This window comes from Neopelma chrysocephalum, unplaced genomic scaffold, assembly GCF_003984885.1.
Source record: "Neopelma chrysocephalum unplaced genomic scaffold, ASM398488v2 Primary Assembly neopelma1_96778, whole genome shotgun sequence".
Classification (NCBI taxonomy): Eukaryota; Metazoa; Chordata; class Aves; order Passeriformes; family Pipridae; genus Neopelma; species Neopelma chrysocephalum.
The window spans coordinates 246,663-268,005 of NW_020925422.1; the positions used below are offsets into that span (position 1 = coordinate 246,663).

At 38.6% G+C, this 21,343-nt stretch overlaps 1 protein-coding gene across 6 annotated transcripts in view; it reads right to left on the reverse strand.

Annotated features, from left to right (window-relative positions):
* Window positions 1-10,740: 10,740 nt before the first annotated feature.
* DMXL1 (Dmx like 1) overlaps window positions 10,741-21,343 on the reverse strand; it is an 81,077-nt gene continuing 70,474 nt past the window's right edge. For 5 of the 6 annotated variants that reach the window (XM_027709388.1, XM_027709387.1, XM_027709393.1 and 2 more), the window contains 8 exons: window positions 19,633-19,683; window positions 19,295-19,355; window positions 18,683-18,810; window positions 18,419-18,511; window positions 17,317-17,408; window positions 16,411-16,463; window positions 14,672-14,889; window positions 10,741-14,286 (listed from right to left, as the gene is read on the reverse strand). In XM_027709388.1, the coding sequence (XP_027565189.1) occupies window positions 14,062-14,286; window positions 14,672-14,889; window positions 16,411-16,463; window positions 17,317-17,408; window positions 18,419-18,511; window positions 18,683-18,810; window positions 19,295-19,355; window positions 19,633-19,683 (921 nt within the window). In that variant the 3' untranslated portion in view covers window positions 10,741-14,061. The remainder of the gene's footprint in view (window positions 14,287-14,671; window positions 14,890-16,410; window positions 16,464-17,316; window positions 17,409-18,418; window positions 18,512-18,682; window positions 18,811-19,294; window positions 19,356-19,632; window positions 19,684-21,343) is intronic. The other variant, XM_027709389.1, reaches the window with a different exon arrangement.

Below are 21,343 nucleotides of genomic sequence, written 5' to 3' on the forward strand. Positions count from 1 at the left end.
TTTCTCACATACGGTTGTAAAACTGATATCAGACTGTTGGATGCTGCACGATGCATTTAAGCTTGGCTAGAAGCGAGGCCTGCTTTCCTACAATGTTAAAATTCAATTTCAAAGTCCACTGTAACAATACACTCTCCTTCCCCAAACTCAGTCATGTACAAAAAACCTCTCGTGCTTCAGCAGAAAATAGGGTTGTTTTTGTGATATGGTTTCCTGTGTACAGAACAGCAGCACATAGTCTGGTTTTAGGCCCTTGCAGGTTTTATAAGTCTCAAATGCTGACTCCTCACCAGGTGGACCCACTCTGAAAATATTTTCAATTCTATGATCACTGAAATAAAATACCTGACTTGATACGTAGAACTAGGTATTTCTTGTAAAGCAGGATCTTTACAAAATGTGGGGTTTACACTGACCTCGTATTCAGTATTTCTCCTTATATATTCCCCAGTTATCCTCCTGGTATTAACAACAAAATTCACATTTCAAGTGACTTTAAACTATCCACCTGCATATTCAAAACCACTTGTACAGCAAATACTGCTGGTAAACCTGCACAAAAGCATTCGGTCACAATCAGCATACTTTCTGCATCACTGAACAGTGTGGTGTTTTGCAGACCAATCCAGCACAAATTCATAGCTTGGATTACATAGCTTTTTCTACAATTCAAACGTTAATCACATTTCCACTATTATTCAATGCTACAAGTAACTTCTAATGAATTTTTATAAGCATGAAGCAAAACCAGATTTTAATACTACTTCTTCTTTAATATGAGAGTAATCTAACAAACTGAAGTACTACAACAAACATTTTAATGGAGAACCAATTAAGTGAGTATGCCTGGAAGTAATCAATTGAATTCACATAACGTAGCAGATAAGACCTTGATATATAATTCACGGCAATGCAAAAGTATCATACAAACTATTGCTAGAATGAGCTCTTCAAATAAGAAACAATTCCACTTCTCAATATGTTGTCAAGTGCTGGAGGAAAACAAGATCTGGTAACTAAAAAAAAAAATCAAGATTCCCACTGCACTGCTTATATTCCCACTGCTTATCTGTATTATTTCATTATGTCATCAGAGAGGAGGCTAAAGCATTCTGTCATTTATACGCTATAACTTTAAATACTACTCAGTGATACAAGAAAATAAAACTGCAGTCAAACAGAGAAAGACCATTAGCTTCTGCTCAGTGTGTTTAAATTATTCTGAAACTGCTGGAAATCACAGGAAGATAGAAGCATTGAATGTTATGGCATTGGAAGGGACCTTAAAGATCACTTAGCCCCAGTCCCCACCAGGGACACCTTCCACCAGACCAGGTTGCTCAAGGCCTTGAAAACTGCCAGGGTTGGGGCATCCACAGCCTCCCTGGGCAACCTGCTCCAGTGTCTCACCACCCTCACAGTAAAGAATTTCTTCCTAATATCTAAATTAAATTTACTGTCTTTCAATTTGTACGCATTTCTTCTTGTCCTATCACTACAGTTTCTGACGAAGAGTCCTTCTCCAGCTTCCCTGTAGGCTCTCTTCAGATACTGGAAGGTTACTATGAGGTGTCTATGCAACCTTCTCTTCTTCAGGCTGAACAGCCCCAACTCTCTCAGCCTGTCTTTGTACAGAAGGGGCTCCAATCCCCTTATCAAACTTGTGGCCTCCTCTGGACTTGATCCAATAGTTCCATTTCAGTCTTATGTTGGGGGGACCAGAACTGGATACAGTACTCCAGGTGGGGTCCCACAAGAGCCAAGAAGAGGGGCAGAATCACCTCCCTTGCCCTGCTGGCCACTCTCCTTTTGATGCAGCCCAGGACACGGTTGGTTTCATGGGCTGTGAGCACACACTGCCAGCTCCTGTTGAATTTTCCATCAGCCATCAACCCCAAGTCTTTCTCCACAGGGCTGCTCTCAACAGATGTTCACAAAAACTTTGCTACACTCATCCTGAGTCCATTCGTGACTTCTGCAGAAGACACCCCTACAAATGAACCTCATATATTTTATATAGTTGCTTTTTTTAACTTTTAGGAAGATGGGGGAGGACACATGAAATATTTAACCTGTTATCCCACCAATGCGGATCTATTCTTTAGCTCACATACAAGAGAGTCAGTTAGCATAGCAAGGTTAACAAAATAAAACAGCACAGCTTCTTGATTTTGTTAAACAAAAATTTCCAGTACAGCAACAATACAAAAAGTCCTTGACCTGTATTATTCCATGTTTCACTGTAACATAGCTATAACTAAACAGCTAAACATAAAGGTTATCAACTACCACTTTCTAACTTGACTTACAAAGTTTTGGACAACTGAGCAAACTTCAATGCTCCTACAAAGCTCAGCTTTGTCTCTCTTGCTCTATCCTCTTGTCCTCTTCCCTCTAACTCACGCAAAAAAGCTTCTACCTTTTAATCTCATGAAAACTATAACTAAGTTTCACATGCCACTAAACTCCACCTAGCCACCTACAAAATCATTCCAGTCATGCCAAAAAGATTACACAACTAAAAGTTCTAGCAACACTATAAGTAAGATCAACTCTAGACTACTTGAGACACAGATTTTATGTCTGGAATCCCAGAAACTACAAGTTGGATGGCTCAACAGTAGCAAAGTACTTTCTTCCATATAAACTCAACAATTAAAATATATCAAAGACACAAAGGTAGACTAGGTTTCCTTAGAAAGGGATTAATTTTTTAAACAAAACAATTCTGCAGTTAGTCATAAATACAGTAGTCTACACAGCAGGATTAAACAAAGTCTTAATATCAACAGTTACTGACTATAAAACATGAAGATGAGCTGGAATTTAAAAAAAAAAATTTGCTGAACAGTTTTTGTTCATTTTTCTTTCACCTTTAAATCATGAAATAAAAAAATTCATCTGAAATGCAGCTGATAAAATGCAGAGTTTGTATTCCAAACTGAGGAGGAAGGATGTGGGAGAAGCTTATGGTGGGCAAAGGTTCTTCCACAGGACTTGAAAATTACTTTAATACACTAAAGAAAATGGGCTAAGTATATATACAAAACAAATATTCCTCTGCTTAGAAGTGGAAGGATATCATAAATAAACACATCTAATTATGAATGCTTTAAATTGGCTCAATAACCAGGGCTTAATTGCAGGTCATTTAACTAGGCTTACCTTATCTAGGTTTTTTATGTGTGCACTACTTATCACTCAGAGAGAACCATCTGCAGCAGATGAGTCAGAAAGTCACAGGTATCTTTCAATACCAATTGGAATTTCTCTACATTCTGAAACCACAGTATCTAAACACTCAAAAAAAAATCTGCAAAATGTTTTGCAAAATATGGAAGTATGGTTTTGCTACTTACTTCATATTAGTTAACCACAACATACAGAGAGAGCCGTAAAAACTGACTGCTTCATATAAAACTGGGATGCTTTATTAATAGTAATTAACGTTGCAGCAACTTCCTCTCTGTTCCTCAAAGCAAAGCAGCTACAAAAATCCCTTCATAACTGTTTGTACAGAAATAACACCATGTGCTAAGTTTGTGTGGTCAGGTTTTGGTAGTGGGGAGGGGCTACAGGGGTGGCTTCTGTGCAAAGCTGCCAGAAGCTTCCCCCATGTCCTGCAGAGCCAGGATGGACCCACCACTGGTCAAGGCCAAGCCAATCAGGAATAGCAGTAACGCCTCTTTGACAACTTATTTAAGATGGAGAAAAAAATTATTGGGCAGATGTAACTGAGGCCACAGAAGAGAGAGTGAGAATATGTGAGCGGAACAACTCTGCAGACACCAAGGTCAGCAGAGAAGGAGCAGGAGGAGGTGCTCCAGACACCCAGCAGAGATTCCCCTGTAGCCTGTGGAGGAGATCAACATCGGAGTAGCTCGATGCCCAAAGGAGGTTGTGATCCTGTGGGAAGCCTGTGCTGGAGTAGGGTCCTGGCAGGGACTTGCAGACCCATGGAGAGAGGAGCCCACACTAGAGGCAGGTTTTGTGGTAGGACTTGTGACCCTGTGGGGGACTGCAGATTGTGCCTGAAGGACTGTACCCTGTAGAAAAATGGCCCACGCTGGAGTACTTTGTGGAGAACTGTTGCCTGTGGGATGGACTCACACTGCAGAAGTTAGTGGAGGACTGTCTGCCATGGGAGGGACCCCACAGGAGCAGGGAAGGACTCCTCTCCCTGAGCAGCAGCAGGAATGGGATATGACGAACTAACCGTAACCCCCCTCCCCCCATTTCCGTCTCCCTGCACCACTTGGGTGGAGGAAGTAGAGCTGGAAAGGAGGAAAGGAGGGGATCAAGGTGTTTTTAAGATTTATTGTCCTGCTCTGATTTTATTAGTAATAAATTCAGTTAATATCCTCAAGATGAGTGTGTTTTGCCTGTGACAGTAATTGGTGAGTGATCTCTCAAGGACATTATCTCAACTCATGAACCTTTCACTTTATTTTCTCTCCCCTGTCCAGTTGTGGAGAGGAGTGATAGAACAGCTTTGGTGGGTGCCTGGCATTCACCCAGGGTCAACCCACTACACACTGGAATGCTTTTATTAAGTCAAGAGGCAGGTATTTATTTTAGACATTGTAACAAAAAAGCTGAATCTTATCTTAGGGCATTTCACTATTTGTGGCTGCTGGGGATAAGCCTTCTGCTACACAGCGGACCATTTATGGATGAAAAAGATTTTCTGCAAAACTCACATCTTGAAACTGGTACACAGCAGAAGATTTATGAGCCCAGACATATCTTTTATTTTTATACCTTCCACTATAAAGGTTAACATTCAATGCCCATGTCCATAAGAAGACAGCAGCAATTACTTTATCTCCCCCTCACCCCATCAACAATAGTACAGTGATAACAATGAATTGGTTATGTCTTAGATTTCTGCAGAACTGGCAAAAGGAGGAAGTTAAGGTTTTGTTTCTTTTAGAACTGAGTGATGGCAGCAATTTAATCATGCCAGGAGTGCTAGTTAGCACACCCACCCAACTCCTGACAGAGAATGCTCCTCATCACCTGAAGCCTAGTTTTTAGTATCTTTTTTTTCAGGGTTTCAAGATCAACTTCCAGAACTTCGGCTGTATTTGTAGGTAAAGTAAGTTCTTCAGGCAAGTATAATATTCTGCAGTAATGCCAACACACTTCTGACAGCTCAGTATCATGCATCAAATTGAAAGTGGGCAACACCGTGGTATGAGAATTGGGTCCAAAATGACTTCCTGCAGCCAGAAACCAGAGGGAAATTCCTCTTCATGGAGAATCAGAGTGGTTACACACATTGTATTTCACAATCGATCACTGAAACGTGGTAACATTTTGTTTGACAAACTCCAATTAGCATGTATTTGGAGAAAATTACTATTTCCTTCTTAAATAATTTTTTACCTAACAGATGACTTTTTTTTGCCTTGCTGGATCACTTATTATTACTTTAAAAGCCTTTCAAGACAGCCAATTTTTACGACCATATCTATGTGTCATATGTATGCTGGAAAGGACAAAGGGCTTGAAAAAATCTGGCAACTACAAGATTTTATTTCCTTCACAAATTAGGCATTCAACTTCAAAGCTCAAGGGACAAACACATCTGAAGATCATCACATGCAGGTATAAGCTTTTTCAGTTTGGAGCTTATTTTTCTGCTTCTCAGTGCCTTACAGTTTAATAGATCCTTTCCTTTTACATGTATATACTATGTAGAGGAATAACATGAACTACAGTTACAAGGTTTTCTTTAGTTCAGTTATTCAAGACAGTCCACCCTGAATGTATCTGAGCCCCAGTAAATTCTGTGGACAAAACTGCCAGTAAGAAAAAACATCTTGTCTCTATAAAAATACTTGATTAGCAGGAAGTTAGTTTATAAATACCAGATGAAACCAACTAAGAGAAAGTAAGTACGTAAAATCTTCAACCACAGAACATCCACTTCTGTTTAAAAGAGTTGGCTTTGCTCTTCCATTTCCTGAATTCCTCTCAAGACCAAGTCCTTAGGAGGGCACAGCATTCAGACAAGCTCCTGTATGGCTGCAATACTGCAGCGGAAAATAAGCTATTAGTTGAGGAAGGCTTAAGCACACCATACAATTAAAATCTTAATACTGACCCAGGTAATATCAAATCCATATGGTAAATGTAATTTCCACAAATTCATTCTGAATTCTGGGGCCTCCAGACATGGATACAAATACAAATACACTGCTGTGGACATAGAGAGCACAGCCCACTGCTCACATACACACATCCTCCACATGATTTAACAACCACCACTCACTCAGGGTCAGACATGTATCCAAACTACTACCACCAGCAACAATTGCACCTAGGCTGATTTCCACAGGCTAACACTACTGCACCCCTGCATTCTTCACTGCAGTATTTCGTAAGTTGGAGAAAATGCCAGGTTTTAACATATTCAGTTTTGTTGATCCTGTAACATAAAATGAACTTCAAAAATATTTATTTAAAAATACACGATCCCATTTCTGGAAGAAAAAAGAGATTTTGGATTAAGCCAGGCATATTTAAAACTAAAATTCAGCTGTCAGAAAATATGCTTTTAGTTAATGAGAAGACATTGAAAGAAATGCAGATTTTGGAACTAATGTCTTCTGGACTTACGCCTCCACTCCTCCACCTACGGGTTTTATCATCTAAAAGGCATGTAACACCTTTTAAGTCCCTGTGAGGTTTGCGCAAGAGCAGAGACACTCACTTTTCACTATATAGATTTCTAAATAAAAACAGAATTGAAATTAAGGAATAGCTTTAACTTGTATTTTTTAGAAGTTATGTACTTTATTTAATACTTCATCTCACACCCGCTTTACTAAAGAGATCCGAGGAACCACCACAGTGAACTAAAGAAAAAGAAAGAAGTGGTGTTTTGGTTTGAAGTGACAGTGTCAATAATCAGTTCAGAAAACAGCACCTGAAGCACAGGATTAACAGCTTCTAATTTAAATCATGTATTCTGCAGTTCTCCCCCTCTTTGAGGCTTGTTAAGAAGTGCTAAGGAAACACCCAAGTGCTACCACCGCTCTGCAAATTGCACACCTCAGTCTCAGAGCACAGAGCTTGCTTCTCAGTGGGGGTGAGGTCAATCTTCAAGTTAAAAAAGGAAATTCTGGTTTGAGCAAAACATTACTTGAAAAAGAATGTGTAAAAATGCTGTGTGAAACTTCCTGCTCACATGCTTAACTGACAAAATGCCAGCTTAACTTCTACTTGAACATACATAACATTTACTCTGGGTCTTATGATCTGAAGATGCTGGAGGCATAAGAGAAAAAAAATAAACATAACTGATTTCAAGGCCATTCTCACTTTCTCTGATTACAAGGCCAGTCTCAAATAAAGAGGCCTAGATTTTGCATTCCAAAACAGTTGAAGAATGTTGTAAACATTTTTATTACAGATAAAATTGACAACATGGCTGCCCAGGGCTGCGAACAGATGGACACAAACTCCCCCCCATACCAACCCTAAAAAGTCCCCTAGTTACTTTGCCATTAAATCATCAGTTCCTGGAGCACCACATTCCGTATAGTGGTACTCCAAACAAAAGACAAGAGCACTAGAATCTGGCAAACTGAGATACACATTACTGGAATATGTCTTGACGCTTGCTCAAGCTATATTGTGTACAAGAAATACTTTCCCTATGAGAAAATTCTTCCTATATACTTGATTTTAAGTAGAACTTCATTTTGTTCATCAGATCAATTTGATTAATGAAATTTAGAAAAGGCAAAAAAGAAAGCATAAGAACAAACGTTAAACAAAGCATAAGGAATTTATCTGTGGGAGAAGATTAAGTAGTTTAAATTATCTGCCCAATGGTGGGAAAATATAAGAAATGGCAAGAAATCTACCTAAAAAGGCAATGGGAAAAGAAAGACAAAAAGAAGAGGAGCAAGGTCCAAATGCCTTGTCTTATATCTTAGGGATGTAAGAACCTATAACCAAATTTACCAAAGCTTCTGGAATGTAATCAATACAGAAAAAAAGCTGTGAGAAACATACTACCAGTCATTTAGATTAAGGAGGTTGTGTAAATGGATATATACAATGGTAAGATCATAACAAATACCACTTGGTGAGGGTTTTTTCCATCTTCTTACCTTTCACATATGAGAATTATTAAAAAACACACAAGGGAATTCTAGGTCAAAACCTCTATTAAGAGGTAAACTCAAGAGTGAATATCTGCAACCTGGAAGAAAATTAATCCTAAAATGTAATTTATCTCAAACCAGCTACTGTTTACATTGTTATTCAGTACTCCTGCTATTTGTATAAAAATAATCTGTAGGTATCCATTATCTGCTTTAATGATTATTAGGCATTTTACTGTCCATCATTTGGTGGACTCATATTGATGTACTGCAATAAGAAACCGACCAAAGTTGAGAATTCCCAAACATTTGATTATTTCCTCAGCCTTTACAAGCAGCAACTATTATTCTTTAACCTAGTAGCAATTATTTAAAGAATACTCAAAATAGACAAATTAAGTCATAAAGTACACTGAAATCTAGGTATGGTCAGATTAGACTCTTTACTATTTAACGGAAATGAGCAGCTTCCTGTTGTCAGGCAAACAGCAAGCAACTTCCATGTCAAGCTGCAGTATTTTATGCTCCTGCAAAGATCTGCACCATAACTTTCATTTCAATAGTATTCCACGTGAAATATGCTGCCAGATGAAATAAAGACAAGTAAGGAAATATACTAGAACATTTTAGTTCCTTCTTCCTGCTTTTAAGCATGTCCCAAGTAAACCAAGTTTTGTCTTCCAAATACAGGTCTTGGACCTCCTTCCACTGTAAAACTCCTCCTCTCTGGATTTTTTGCGCTTGGTTCCACTATCAACGCTCTTTCGAAGCAAATTTCCTATTTAGAGCTGACGAGATAAACCGAGTTGGTAGCAGTCAACCCAGCCAGTGAGTGCTAATAGCTCCTCACCTGGCGTATCCAACTGCTCGGGAAGTTCTAACCAGGCAGTTTGCAGTGTGAGTCGTTTTACTACGCAGTTACGTGAAGCAACTTCCAGAGGAGCACAACCGAAATAAGGCACGTGCAGACGGAGCATCGCTTGGGCTGCTCTTTGCTTCGCCCATGTGTTTGTGTTGCCAGGTAGGGTTTTGAACACGTACAGAAAAGACACGTGTGTCTAGAGACACACCTCCAGCGCGGAAGGTCTGACCATCCCGGCTTCTAAAAGGGAAAGCCCACACTGACCTGTGATCTCTCTCATTTAATTAATAGTACGTAAATAAGATACAATTAGTTCTACTGGCAGAATTTCAGGATTTTTGCCAGTAGTACTTCAAACCCCAAGTCACACATCTCAGAAAAGTCTTTTCTGAGACTTACAGATCAACAGCATCACCACACTTGTTGCCCCTGCCTCAACACCCCCAGATCAGTCCTGTGCCCAAGCACACCCTGGCGAGGGGGACGACTCGCTCTGGGCGAGCAGAAGCACTTCTGGAAAAACAGCAAAGAGCCACCCGGGAGGAGCGGAGGAGCTTCGGCGCCCCCGAGCAGCAGCCCCGTACAACCTCCACCCACGCACATCGACGCGTGGCCAAACTCTCCAAGCGCGGCTTTGGGCGACTCCCACCTGCAGAGCGGCTCCCACCTGGGGCTCCGCCGCACCGAGAGCCGGCGGGGCAGGAGGCAGCAGCGTCCCGGCCCCAGACCCAGCCGCGAGTTCCAGCGACACTGCCGGGGGCCCCAGCAGGCGCACAGGGCAGGGGCCGGGGCAGGGGCTGGGCAGGGCGCTGGGGCAGGGGCCGGGCGCGGCCCCCGCGGAGCGGAGCGCAGCACTTACTGTGTGGTGGCGGGGCGGGGGCGGCGTTGCGTCCGCGGGGCAGCGGCGGGAGCGGCGGGGCCGAGGCGGCGCGGGCGCTGCAGGCAGGCGGCGATTGCGGCTCCCCGGCGGGGCCGCGGGGCGGGGCGGCAACAGGGCCCTGCCCGCCCGAGCCCCGGGGCCGGAGGCGGGAGCGAAGCCAGCCCAGCCCCACCCGCCCCGCCGCGGGTCGCACCCGAGCCCCGCCACCACCTCTCGCCGCTACCAAAGGAGGAGTTACAATTAGTACAAGGGCAAACCCTATATGCTGAGGCATTTTAAATTTTGGCAGCAGCTTGCTGCCGCCGGGCTCATTGGCGTGCTCTACTCAAGCCCAGTGTACGACTAGAACAGGGGAACTCATCCTTGTACCTCTGCTAAAGGTGGGAACACCAGAGGGGTGAAGCTCCCCAAGACCTTCACAGGTTTTCAACTTAAATGAAATAGAAAAGGGATTTAACAAATTAAGTTGTGGCAGACACAGAGTGCCATCACTACATCGACCTCATTCCACTGCAAAATGACTTGGTTGTACTCAGTTGCGCCAGTTACACATAGAAAAGAAAAAAAAAGAAGAGCACACAACCCTCCCAAAATACCAAAAGGCTAGTACAAGGAAAGCTAAAGCACGAGAAGCTACGGCATTGGGGGGGGATCAAAACCATGCAGATTTTAGACCTAGAAGTGGGGAGGAATAAGAAACACCAGGAAAGTTGGTAAATCAATATCTTTATTTTATAGAAAGTAGTTTGATCAGTGTGCTGAACCTGCCATTAGTGGTGGTTTTGCTATTTTTAATAAAAATAAACATTTGAAAAAAATTACCTTAAAGAAGTTATCATCTCCAAGCTTATCTCCATTTAATCACTGTTGCTTTTTTCGTAACTATTGCAACTAATCTAACACTGGGTGCTCTTAAGAGGAAGGGAGTGGTACCTAATGTAGGATATCTGAACAGTTTATTTCCTGCAACTGGTAGCGAGGTTCCTAAAATGCAGTAGAACATGTATGACTTCACATTGCACCACTGTGGCATGGTACAAAATCTGCATCTAAATTCCATTTTTCTCCATAAACATCCTGCAATGTCAGCTGTCGGGTGAGAATTTTCTAGTGAAAAGTCACACAGCAAGCCAGTTTAAGTACCCAGATGGCCAGAGTTTTAACTTCCACAAGTCACTGAAGTAATCCTAAAGAACTTGGATCACGTATCTGTTTGAGGTAACTGAATCAGTTAGCAACACAAGAATGACACACTCTGATAGCATGATGTATTGCTACACAGACAAACACAAGTCACAACTGCCAGTCTATGATATTTAAAAGGGACATTATCAACTACATGCCAAGTTATTTTGTCTGGACAATAAATTATTTTTGATTAAGCACTCGTAAATGCAAATTTTACTTTCAATCTGTGCACGTGGCTACTTTAAGCACAGAACCCCCCACAAGCACTATTACCCTTAAGTTTGAGTAACTTGCATAGCAACGGGGAAGAAGCATTAATTGCTGGAGGACAAAAGTCAGTGGAAGTTATTAAGGGCAATAGCTGGAAGAGTTTTAAGTTCAGTTCTCCAATGACTAGATTTCAAGTTGAGAGTGTCCCTTTAAAAGTTTCAGTTACAACAGAAGTTAACTCATTTTGACTCCATCATTACAAGAAAACTACCAATAATTTGTCTTACAATAGTTAAACATCAATGAACACTATACAAGCAAACAACTGATTCGTAAATGAAATAGCAGCAACGTGGAATTCTAGAAGGTTGAGTTTCTGCAGGATTTATTGGAAAGATTATAAAGATGTGGCAAATACATTGTGATTTTACATAATTTACTTTTGAGAATAGCTTATAGTAACTATAAACATTATTGAAAATGCCTGCTCACGGTCAGTACTATTCTGGTATAAGCATAAGTTTGCCAGGATTTTTCATAATGCAGCTTTACTCAGAAAAATGACAACATTGTATATATCTTGGCAAATTACATATAAAAAATGCTTAGTTCCCAGATGGTAAGACAGCTTTTTGTGATTGCCAGTACAATAAACTTGAGCTTGAAATATTAAAGCTAATGAGATATAAATATTTAAGGACAAAACATCAAGGACGTAATTATATAATACTGCCATGATTTTTGCACATGTAACTTTGTTAGTTCAGTGGATGTATAAAACTGATGCATGTATATAAGCAGCTACCAAGTCACGGTTTCAGCTGATTCTAAAGGACTGTGCTACTGTTTACTCCACTGTTTTCCTTCTTCCATAAGAACATAGGATATTAGAAACTCAGCCACTGAACAGATACGACATACCCATTGGGCAAGTCTGTTTTGTATGGTGGTGTCACTTTTAGTCACTTTTCTGGTCCATCACTGTACTTAAACTGTTTTGAGATCAAGTTTGATTTCAATCTAGTGTTAAGGAAGAACAAATACAATTGAATCACTGAACAGCTGTACCAGCTTGAAATGCTGTCACATGTTTCTTCATGGCAAAACATTCACATTCTTTTTATTGCACAATTTGAAAATTCAGGTTATGTGCATAAAAACCTTCATAGTGTTTGCACTGCAACTTGCGAAACATACATTTAAAATGACCTTAATACATTTTACAAAATCTTTTTAAACAACTTTATATTCTTAAGATAAAAGCATCCTGAGAATGTTACATAGTTCATTTTACAAGCCCTTCATTTCTGCTAAGCTTTGTTTATCCCCATAGTTCCTAATTTGACAAGTTTATTTTACAGTTAATATCTTGGTGCTATATTTCACAAAATATCTTTTAGCAAAAAGTACACCATTGGCATTCAAGTAATCCAGCCTCACATCTAATTTACAAATTAAATCTCTGTCAAGCTCTCAAGTAAGGAAAAGTAAACCAAAATACAGAAACAGTTTAGCTGACTAAAAAAATGTAAAGGCCTTGCACATTAATAATTTGGTCAAACGTTTAAGTTATGCAGTTTAATATTTTGGCAAAAAATACCCCAAACTCCATCTATCCTTTTCAAATTTTTTTTCTTTCACTTGACACCAGATGTAAATATACAGTACAAAGCCTGACACTGTTGAAGTACTTTTCTGTTGAGTTTTTTTCCTTTTTCCTTTTTTAAAGTACTTAGGAAAAGCAGACAAACAAGAATGTAAGTGCTAAGAATGAACTGAGTATCTTTGGGCTAAATAAAAACTCTTACTGGAAAAAAAAAGGCAAAAATAAATTAGGTTGGGTTTGGGTTTTTTTTCCTCTACATACAGCTAAATAAATAGTCTTTGAAGAAATTCTAGTGCCATATCCTAAAGCAGTATCTTCCTGTATCTTTTTGATCAAGACTAAGGTTTCACACATAATCTAGACTATTTTACTAGGAAGATATCCATTCATATTTACATTTTACTTTTGTAAAGGGAGTGTTCAGGATTAAAAATATATTTACTTTTAAAAGGTAAGCCTGCCATCCTGATGGCAGTGATTTTAGCTATAGAACAGAAGATAAGTTACAGAACATCCTTCAGTTTCTTATACCCAGATGAGAGGAAGGAGATCAGGCAAGTTAAGAGAGGTAAACAGCCTGGATTCCAGGAATGGATGCAGAGAGTGGCTCGTTACATGAATGCTTGCATGACCAGGAGCACTCACTCCTACAGACTTTGTTTCTCTTCTACACACAGGTATAAATTTTTATTGTCAGCTGACTAAGTAAGCTGAGAAGAGAGACAGTTATGGCTGCCACAGTGAAAAAGAACATTACCTAAGGTTTCCATTTGGACAGACACGCTTTTAGAAGGTGGCCAGGTGTTGAATATAAGCAGAGATCATGCCCAGATGGTACACTCCAGGTGGGAGTGTAACTACCTCAAAAGGAAGAGTAAACCACTTCAGCAACATCTTAATAATATTATAACTATATAATTCAGAGTCCTATATAGCTTTTATTTTAGGCAATGATCAAAATCTGAAGGACTTTGTTAATCTTTAAGGCATTAGTGCATCAGGGACTAAAAGCTCCAGGTAATAAATACAGGGTTGGGGGGTGGGGGAGTGGGAGGTCAAAGGGGAGAAAGGAAAAAACCAAAACATCTTTGTGTCACAAGCTATCCTTGTGCATCTGCTTTGTTGGTTAGTGCCAGGAAAAACATTTTCAGGGATAGCAGAAAGGGGAATGTTATTCACTATTCTGAGAAAAACATTAGATCATAAATTTCACATCATTTTTTAACACATCCTTTAAAGGGCTGAATTTATCAGGCAAGATTCTCATCTTTACTGTTCCATCAGCACCACAGGAGAATATGTGATTTGCTGGTCCTGTCTCAATTTGCATGACTCCTGTCCCAATGTTTCTGAAGAGAGACTGTCGAGCATGCTCATTGATGAAAGTGTGAAGAAGATTAAATGTAGAAAGACTCCACACCTGAAAGACCATCAAAAACATCAATCTCTTATAAGGAAAATTACCATGATCTTAAAATTCAGCAGTCATGAGTCATGGAGAAACTGGACTACATTTTGCCTTTATTTTTCTAACACTAACTGTAAAAGAAAAATATATAGCAATATGTAATGACACAGTTCTAGAATATCAATATTTGTTTTCTATAACAGGGAATATATACAGGGACTAAGGTACCACTAATTAAAAGAAGACTGCAATGTAAGACTAATATTTCGTAATTAAATTAGTAAATGCGAAAGTCAGGGTTGAGAACAAATGCAGTACATATGACATCTGTTCCACACCGGTACCAGATTCTTTCGGAATGTACACATCATCTCTGCTCCCTTCCCCTCATTAGTACCTTTATGTTGCCTTCAGCAGATCCTGTGACAAAATACTCTTCTGTAGGATCAACAGCAATTGCTTTGACTGGAGAATCATGACTCTGAAGTAATTGTTGCTGCTGTTTTTGTCGAAGATCAATTACACATGTAAAGCCTTTTCTGCCTCCAGATATTAACAGCTGATGTTTTGGAGCATATGCCAGCACAGTTGCTCCACTGTCATGACAGACAAAAGCTGAAAGCCAAAGCAAATTAATTTCATAAAACACAGTACTAACTTCAATTCTCCATCAACCTCTAATGGTTGAAGACAGTAGCAACAATGACTTTGATGCTGTAATTCAAGTGACTGCAACCAGCCCATTTGTTCCAGTACCATATATATGTAATCCCAGGTTCACATCAGACATTCTCAAGCTATAGTATTCTCAAATAAATCCTTTTCTTTTTATCTCTGTGTAATCACAAACTATTAATCCCGACCAGAAACAGATTATTTTCAAAGTCTCTAATGTTTGTTATTTTAAGGCATATAATTTCCATCAGAAATTCCTCCTAAACTACTTGCCCAAGTACCTTAAAAGTTTCCACTGGTTATTTTACTGATAATTTGGTGGTTTTCACACTTATTTGGATATGTTTACTCCCCCAAATGAGTGGAGGAAGTGAATGAAAATTACAATTTCCAGAACAAAGCTAAGTATATTGCACTTGTAGTTCAAAGGGTCTCTAAATTTCTATTTAGAGATTGCATATGTCCTTCACATACAATCAAGTATTCATCATACTGTACGTAAAGAGTTCACAACTCTCTGATTTTAATTCTGTATTTCAGATTTTGAAATTTGTTGTATTTCTTGCAACAAAGTATAAGTAATAAACCTAATGAAACCTTGCTAAATATTTATTATATCTCAAAAAGCATGCTTATATGAATAACTCTTCTAAAGCATATTTGTAATACTATTTCTGGATACTATTTATCTATATAAACCATTGACAGTATTTGCCATAATACACAGAATAAAAGTGCCATGGAAGTGGACAATCTTTGAAGGCAAAAATGCACTACAAGTAGAGCAGTTAAGTTCATCTCTTAATTCAACTCTGGAATTTACTACACAAATGTGAGATCTTATTTATATATCTGCTGGTTCAATATATTCATAAAAATATCAATATTTTCTATAAAATCAGGTGTGTTTATTCATATACATATCTTCAGACAACTGTTTTGTAATCTTGTCCTCATGTCTTTCTTTGGTCTAATATTTAATTAATCAATTTTGGGTAGGGGCACGGATTTATGAATACAGACACAGCCACAGGAACTTTCAACTGAAGGCTCTTGATGTATGTTGCACAAAAACATATAACCATGCTAAAAACTGGGGTTCTGACAATGTTATAGCTATTGTCTTCTCAATATGCTACTCACTACATGGGGAAGCTGCTCAGAACCTTTTAAAAAGGAACAGAAATGTTTAGCTGTCAAGGGTTGGACTTGTGGTACAAAGACACAAGATATGCAAAGGAAGGTGCTCATGTGTATGAAACCAATCATTTATACAAAGCACTAAACAATTTCTCAAGAATCTGGTTTTATGTTCCTGCCAGTGCACTCACACAGAGCAGTGTAAGATGCTTTACTGCTAATGCTAAAATTACTTCCCACAATAACTTTTCCATAAAGATAGACACAAAAATACATATTTTTTACTGTGATCAAATATTTTGGTGGTTGTATTTTGCTTACCATGCACCAAGCTATTTGCGGGTGAAACCAAAGTATCCCAAAGACAAATATTTCTGTAGAAAAAAAAATGCAGTTTAAATCAGTGACAAATGTTCTAAGGTATTTTGAACACCTGAGAAGCCATCTGAACCTTAAAAACAGTCTTTCAATGATTACTTACCTCAAATTACTTCCATAGTTATACATATACTGCATGAACACGCCTTCTACACAATCATTCTATAACTGGCTTTTCTCATAAAGGATTCCTATTGTGATGACAATCTGTTGTAGCTGAACTCACAGGAATGTCAGCAGTTGTTGATGTTTCTTGATCAACACTTACTTCCAAAATAAGTGTGAAATGAAGAGCTATGCTAGTTGTAATTTAAGACAGGCTTGTATGATAAGAACAGAACAGAATAATTCAGATGGAAGTGACCTAGAATGATCATCTAGTCCACCTGCCTGACATCTAAGGGGTGACCAAAACTTAAAGCATGTTACTAAGAGCCAAATGTCTCAAACATGGAGAGGCTTGGGGCACTGACCACCTGTTAAGGAAGCCAGATCCAGTGTCTGAACTCCCTCTTGGGAGAGAGATGTTTCCTCATGTCTAGTCTGAACCTCCCCTGGCACAGCTTTGAGCCATTCCCCATCCTATCACTGGATCTCAGGGAGAAGAGCTCAGGACCTCCTTCTCTACTTTCCCTCTCATAGGGAACATGAACAGAGTTTTGTGCTTCCTTATGAAACCTCCTTTAATAGACACATGAATTTAGATGCTAACATTGCTTCTTTCCCTCTCCCACAAAGAAAGAAATCAAGTAGAAGTACAGGTGGCTCCTAAACTACTTAAGAAGAATCATCAAAAAAACAAAGTGGCAGAGAGAAGGTATCTTCCTGCATTATCACAGCAGTTCTTACCTGTTGTCAGAAGACAATCCCGCTGTGGCTATCAAAGATGATGAACTGATGAAAACAAAGTCATTGGCTGTTTTGTTATGACATTGCCACGTCTGAAAAATTGCAGTTTAGAAATTAATTAAAAAGGAAATGTATTTTGTACAAGCATGAAATATTAAATCTCTTTGAGAACGTAAGCTGTTCAAAAGCAATTTAAAGAACATGGCATATAAAGGTATTGGTATGCCTTGTGAAACTCTTAATTTTCCATGAAAGTATACTTCTCAGTCCTGCATAACTGTCAATTACAGAATCACAAAATGACAAAATATGCCAAGTTGGAAAGGACCCACAAGAATCACTGAGCCCAGCTCCTGGACCTGCACAGGACCCTCCCCAAGAGTCACACCATGTGTCTGAGAGCATCGTTCAAGTGCTTCTTGAACTCTGTCAGGCTTGGTGCTGTGGCCACTTACCTGGGCAGCCTCTTCCAGTGCCCAACCACCCTCTGGGTGAAGAACCTCTTTCTAATATCCAGCCTTCAGGCCTTTCCCTTGGGTCCTGTCACTGCTCACCACAGAGAAGAGATCAGTGCCTGCCCCTCCTCTTCCCCTCACCAGGGAGCTGTAGACTGGAATGAGGTCTCCCCTCAGTCTCCTCTTCTCCAGACTGAACACACCAAGAGACCTCAGTCAATCCTAATATGGCTTCCCCTCAAGGCCCTTCACCATCCTTGTTGCCCTTCTTTGGACACTCTTTAACAGCTTAATATCTTTCTTATATTGCAGCAGCCAAAACTGCACACGATATTCAAGGTGAGGTCGCACCAGTGCAGAGGAGAGCAGGACAATTAACTGACAACTAACAATTACAGACTAGTCTCAATGAACGTTAAAGTTATTTCAGATCTAACATTGCATTTTCTACTTTCCACTTAGCAAGTATGATTAGAACGTAAGAATTTGTCTGTCAGACATATCACAGAATGGAACAACACATAATTTATTCTTGATTAATACTGGTTATCTGCACAATCCCTGCTCTCTCCTAACTATTCTGAAGGGGCAAAGAAATAAGAGAGCACAATACAAGTTTATGGAAACTAATTTAGTTTTCAGCTTACCAAATATGGCTTAGGTGAAGTTCCAGTAAGCGGGCAACATTTCCAGTTTGTCTGATATAAACTTATATATCCATCAGCATCAACAATTCCAAACTGAAAGAAAATATATACTCATAGTAAATACAAATGTATTGCAAAGAAAATGCCCACAATTCTTCGAAACTACTTTAGATTTGAAGAATGTGAGTTTCTGCTAATTTGCAATTATGCTGGGAGGAAGGGGAGAAGAGAAGAGAATAAGTACGGAAACATTCTGTCAGTTACCTTATTTCCTTGGTAATTGAATCTCATTCGAGTTACCCTTGAGTTGCCACCAGATCGAAAACAAGTGATTTGCTGGGCATGACCCCATTCAAACATTCTTACACTACCATCTTGAGCACCTGTTAGGTCTGCAACAGAAAATATTTACATGACTTTTCACAGGTGGTGTAGCTTTTAAAATTTTAAAAAATCTCACACCATCTCAAAGTAACTACTGCCAAACTATGTGCCATAGTACTTGACTTGGTGTAGGAGTAGTAGGTACCACTGGAACTTGTGTTATTCATTATTTAATTAAGAACTATATTTAGATGGTACTGAAATATGAAGCTATTTACTTGGAGATAATAACATATATTTTTTCTACTATCTTTCATTCAAGTGACAAATGAAACAAAAATACTTTCTGCTATAAAAATATCCCTGTTTCTAAAGGCTATTCTAAGTCCCCCAGTATTGTTTTTTAAAATGATAAATAGTTTCACTAAAATATGGCTTTCATATAGTAGATTGCCGTGCTGGTATAAAGTAGCATACTAAGAAACAGGCCAATAAGAAATATATAATCTTTAGATAACTTTTCTTGTTTTTTTTAAACAAAACTGAACTTACAATATGGTAGTGTTGGGTGAGAAGCCATTCTTCTGACGTTATTAATAGCTTTCTTGAGCATCTGTTAAATATACAACAAAATAGAAAAAAATTAACAGTACTACTGAACAAAAAGTTATTGAACTGGAAAATAATTAGTGATTGTAGAGAGTTGTCTCCTATCAAATTTCCTACTGAAAGCAAGTACTGGGTTTAGAGATTAAGACAGAAGTCAGTTTCTTCCAAGACTAGTGCACGTATTAACACTTTTGCAGCTTTATACATCTAGGTAAATATTAAATTTTTGCTTCAGAAATGTATGGATCCAAACATAAGCACTCCTTAGACTGCAATCTTACCTCTTTTCTTGCCAATTCCTTTCTGATTCCATTAAATTTATTGGAATATTCCTGAATATTGTAAGATAAGCAAGACAGAGGCAGAAGCATGTAAAGAAAGAGGTAAACAAACTTTAACAGAAGTAAAAAATAGGAAGGAATATATCTATTTTCAAGTCTAGTTAACTTATTGCCATTGCTTGGAAAGTGGTTATTTGTGGCCATCCAGAATAAGCAATATACCTAGTAACTGGCATTAAAAAATAAATAATAATAAAAACTTCTTCAAAACTTTCTGTAATTTAGCAAATACAGATCCAATGACTTTTCAGTAGCACTTTTGTTCCTATGCTCCACACTTTGCTTTGAGCAAGGTGCATTGCCAAGATCGCTGTTTACATTGCTGGTTTTCTTATTTTATTAATTCTTACTGGGAAGAATTCAATGTATGAAGAGGCCCAGAGACATTAGACAATTATGTTTAAACCCCATCTAATTAAATTGTATGCCCAACCCACAAAAGGAAAAAAAACCTGTAGGGATTTTTTCATCATAGAAATATATCTGTTCCTGTGATCTCCCTTCTCTTTTTTCTTTCTATTAATGTATGTCCGAGTTGAGTTTTCATTCTTTTGTTTCTTGATAGTTCTTCTCAAAAGTATCTGACTATTTTGAGGACTGTCTTTCCTCAGAAAATTGTTGGACTCAGTTTGCTCATGCATGTATTATTTACCTGAACACTTGAGAAAGGCATAATTTTATATTTGAGCCACGTGCTAACTTCAAATGAGAACACAAATGAAATTTTGTTGCCAGAGCACTCATCTTCAACACAGCAGCTTATCACTTACTACACATCAATATCAAGCTGGCACTGAATTACTTTCAAAGAATCATTTAGGTTGGAAAAGACCTTTAAGATCGCATTGAATCCAACTGTGACTTTCAAATGCCATAATTTTGTGCAGTATTTTGAAACTGCTTGTCATGAATCAGTAGATAGTGATCAGTATTTCAAATATAAGATTCTCCCTTGCCTCCAATCATATCAGGCTGTCAACTGGAAGGAGGCATGAATTACAAATTGTCATGTATTTTTCATATGATCCAATGAGTAGAAAAGTAATATTCTTCAAATTATCAAAAGCAAAAAATGAGGAAAAGCACTTGGAAGGGAAATAATTTATTTTCTTGCTAAAATTTCCCTAGGTTTGGATTAATGGAGCAACTGCATGCTCTTGATTACATTTGGAAGCAGATTTAGGTATTTTAATTCTCAAAGCTTTACTAGTTATTTAAGAGAAAACCTTATGCTTCTCAGTTATTCAAGTTTATTTCACAAGACTTTCCTGAAGATAAAAACATCTTCAAATGTGTGTTTTCCTTTTTATTTTCTTAAAGTACTTTAAATGTCAAGGAAAAATGTCAAATGGTTGGTAAAAATATATACACATTTTAAGGTTTAGGACAAGACAAGAGAGGATGATATTCTTCAAACATTTACTGATTGGTGTGTGCATTTATAATTGCAATACTTTGCTCCCTAAACTTACAACTTATCTCTATGAGTAAATGGACGAACAGTTATTCATGTTCACTCTAATTCTCCACTAAAATGAAGGGCTCTGTTGAGTTTTAGAGCCACCAACTTTTACCCAGAAGTTAGTGGAAGTCATTTTCCTTCATTCAACAGACAAGCACGCATCACAATCTCTTAACCCATGATGGATTA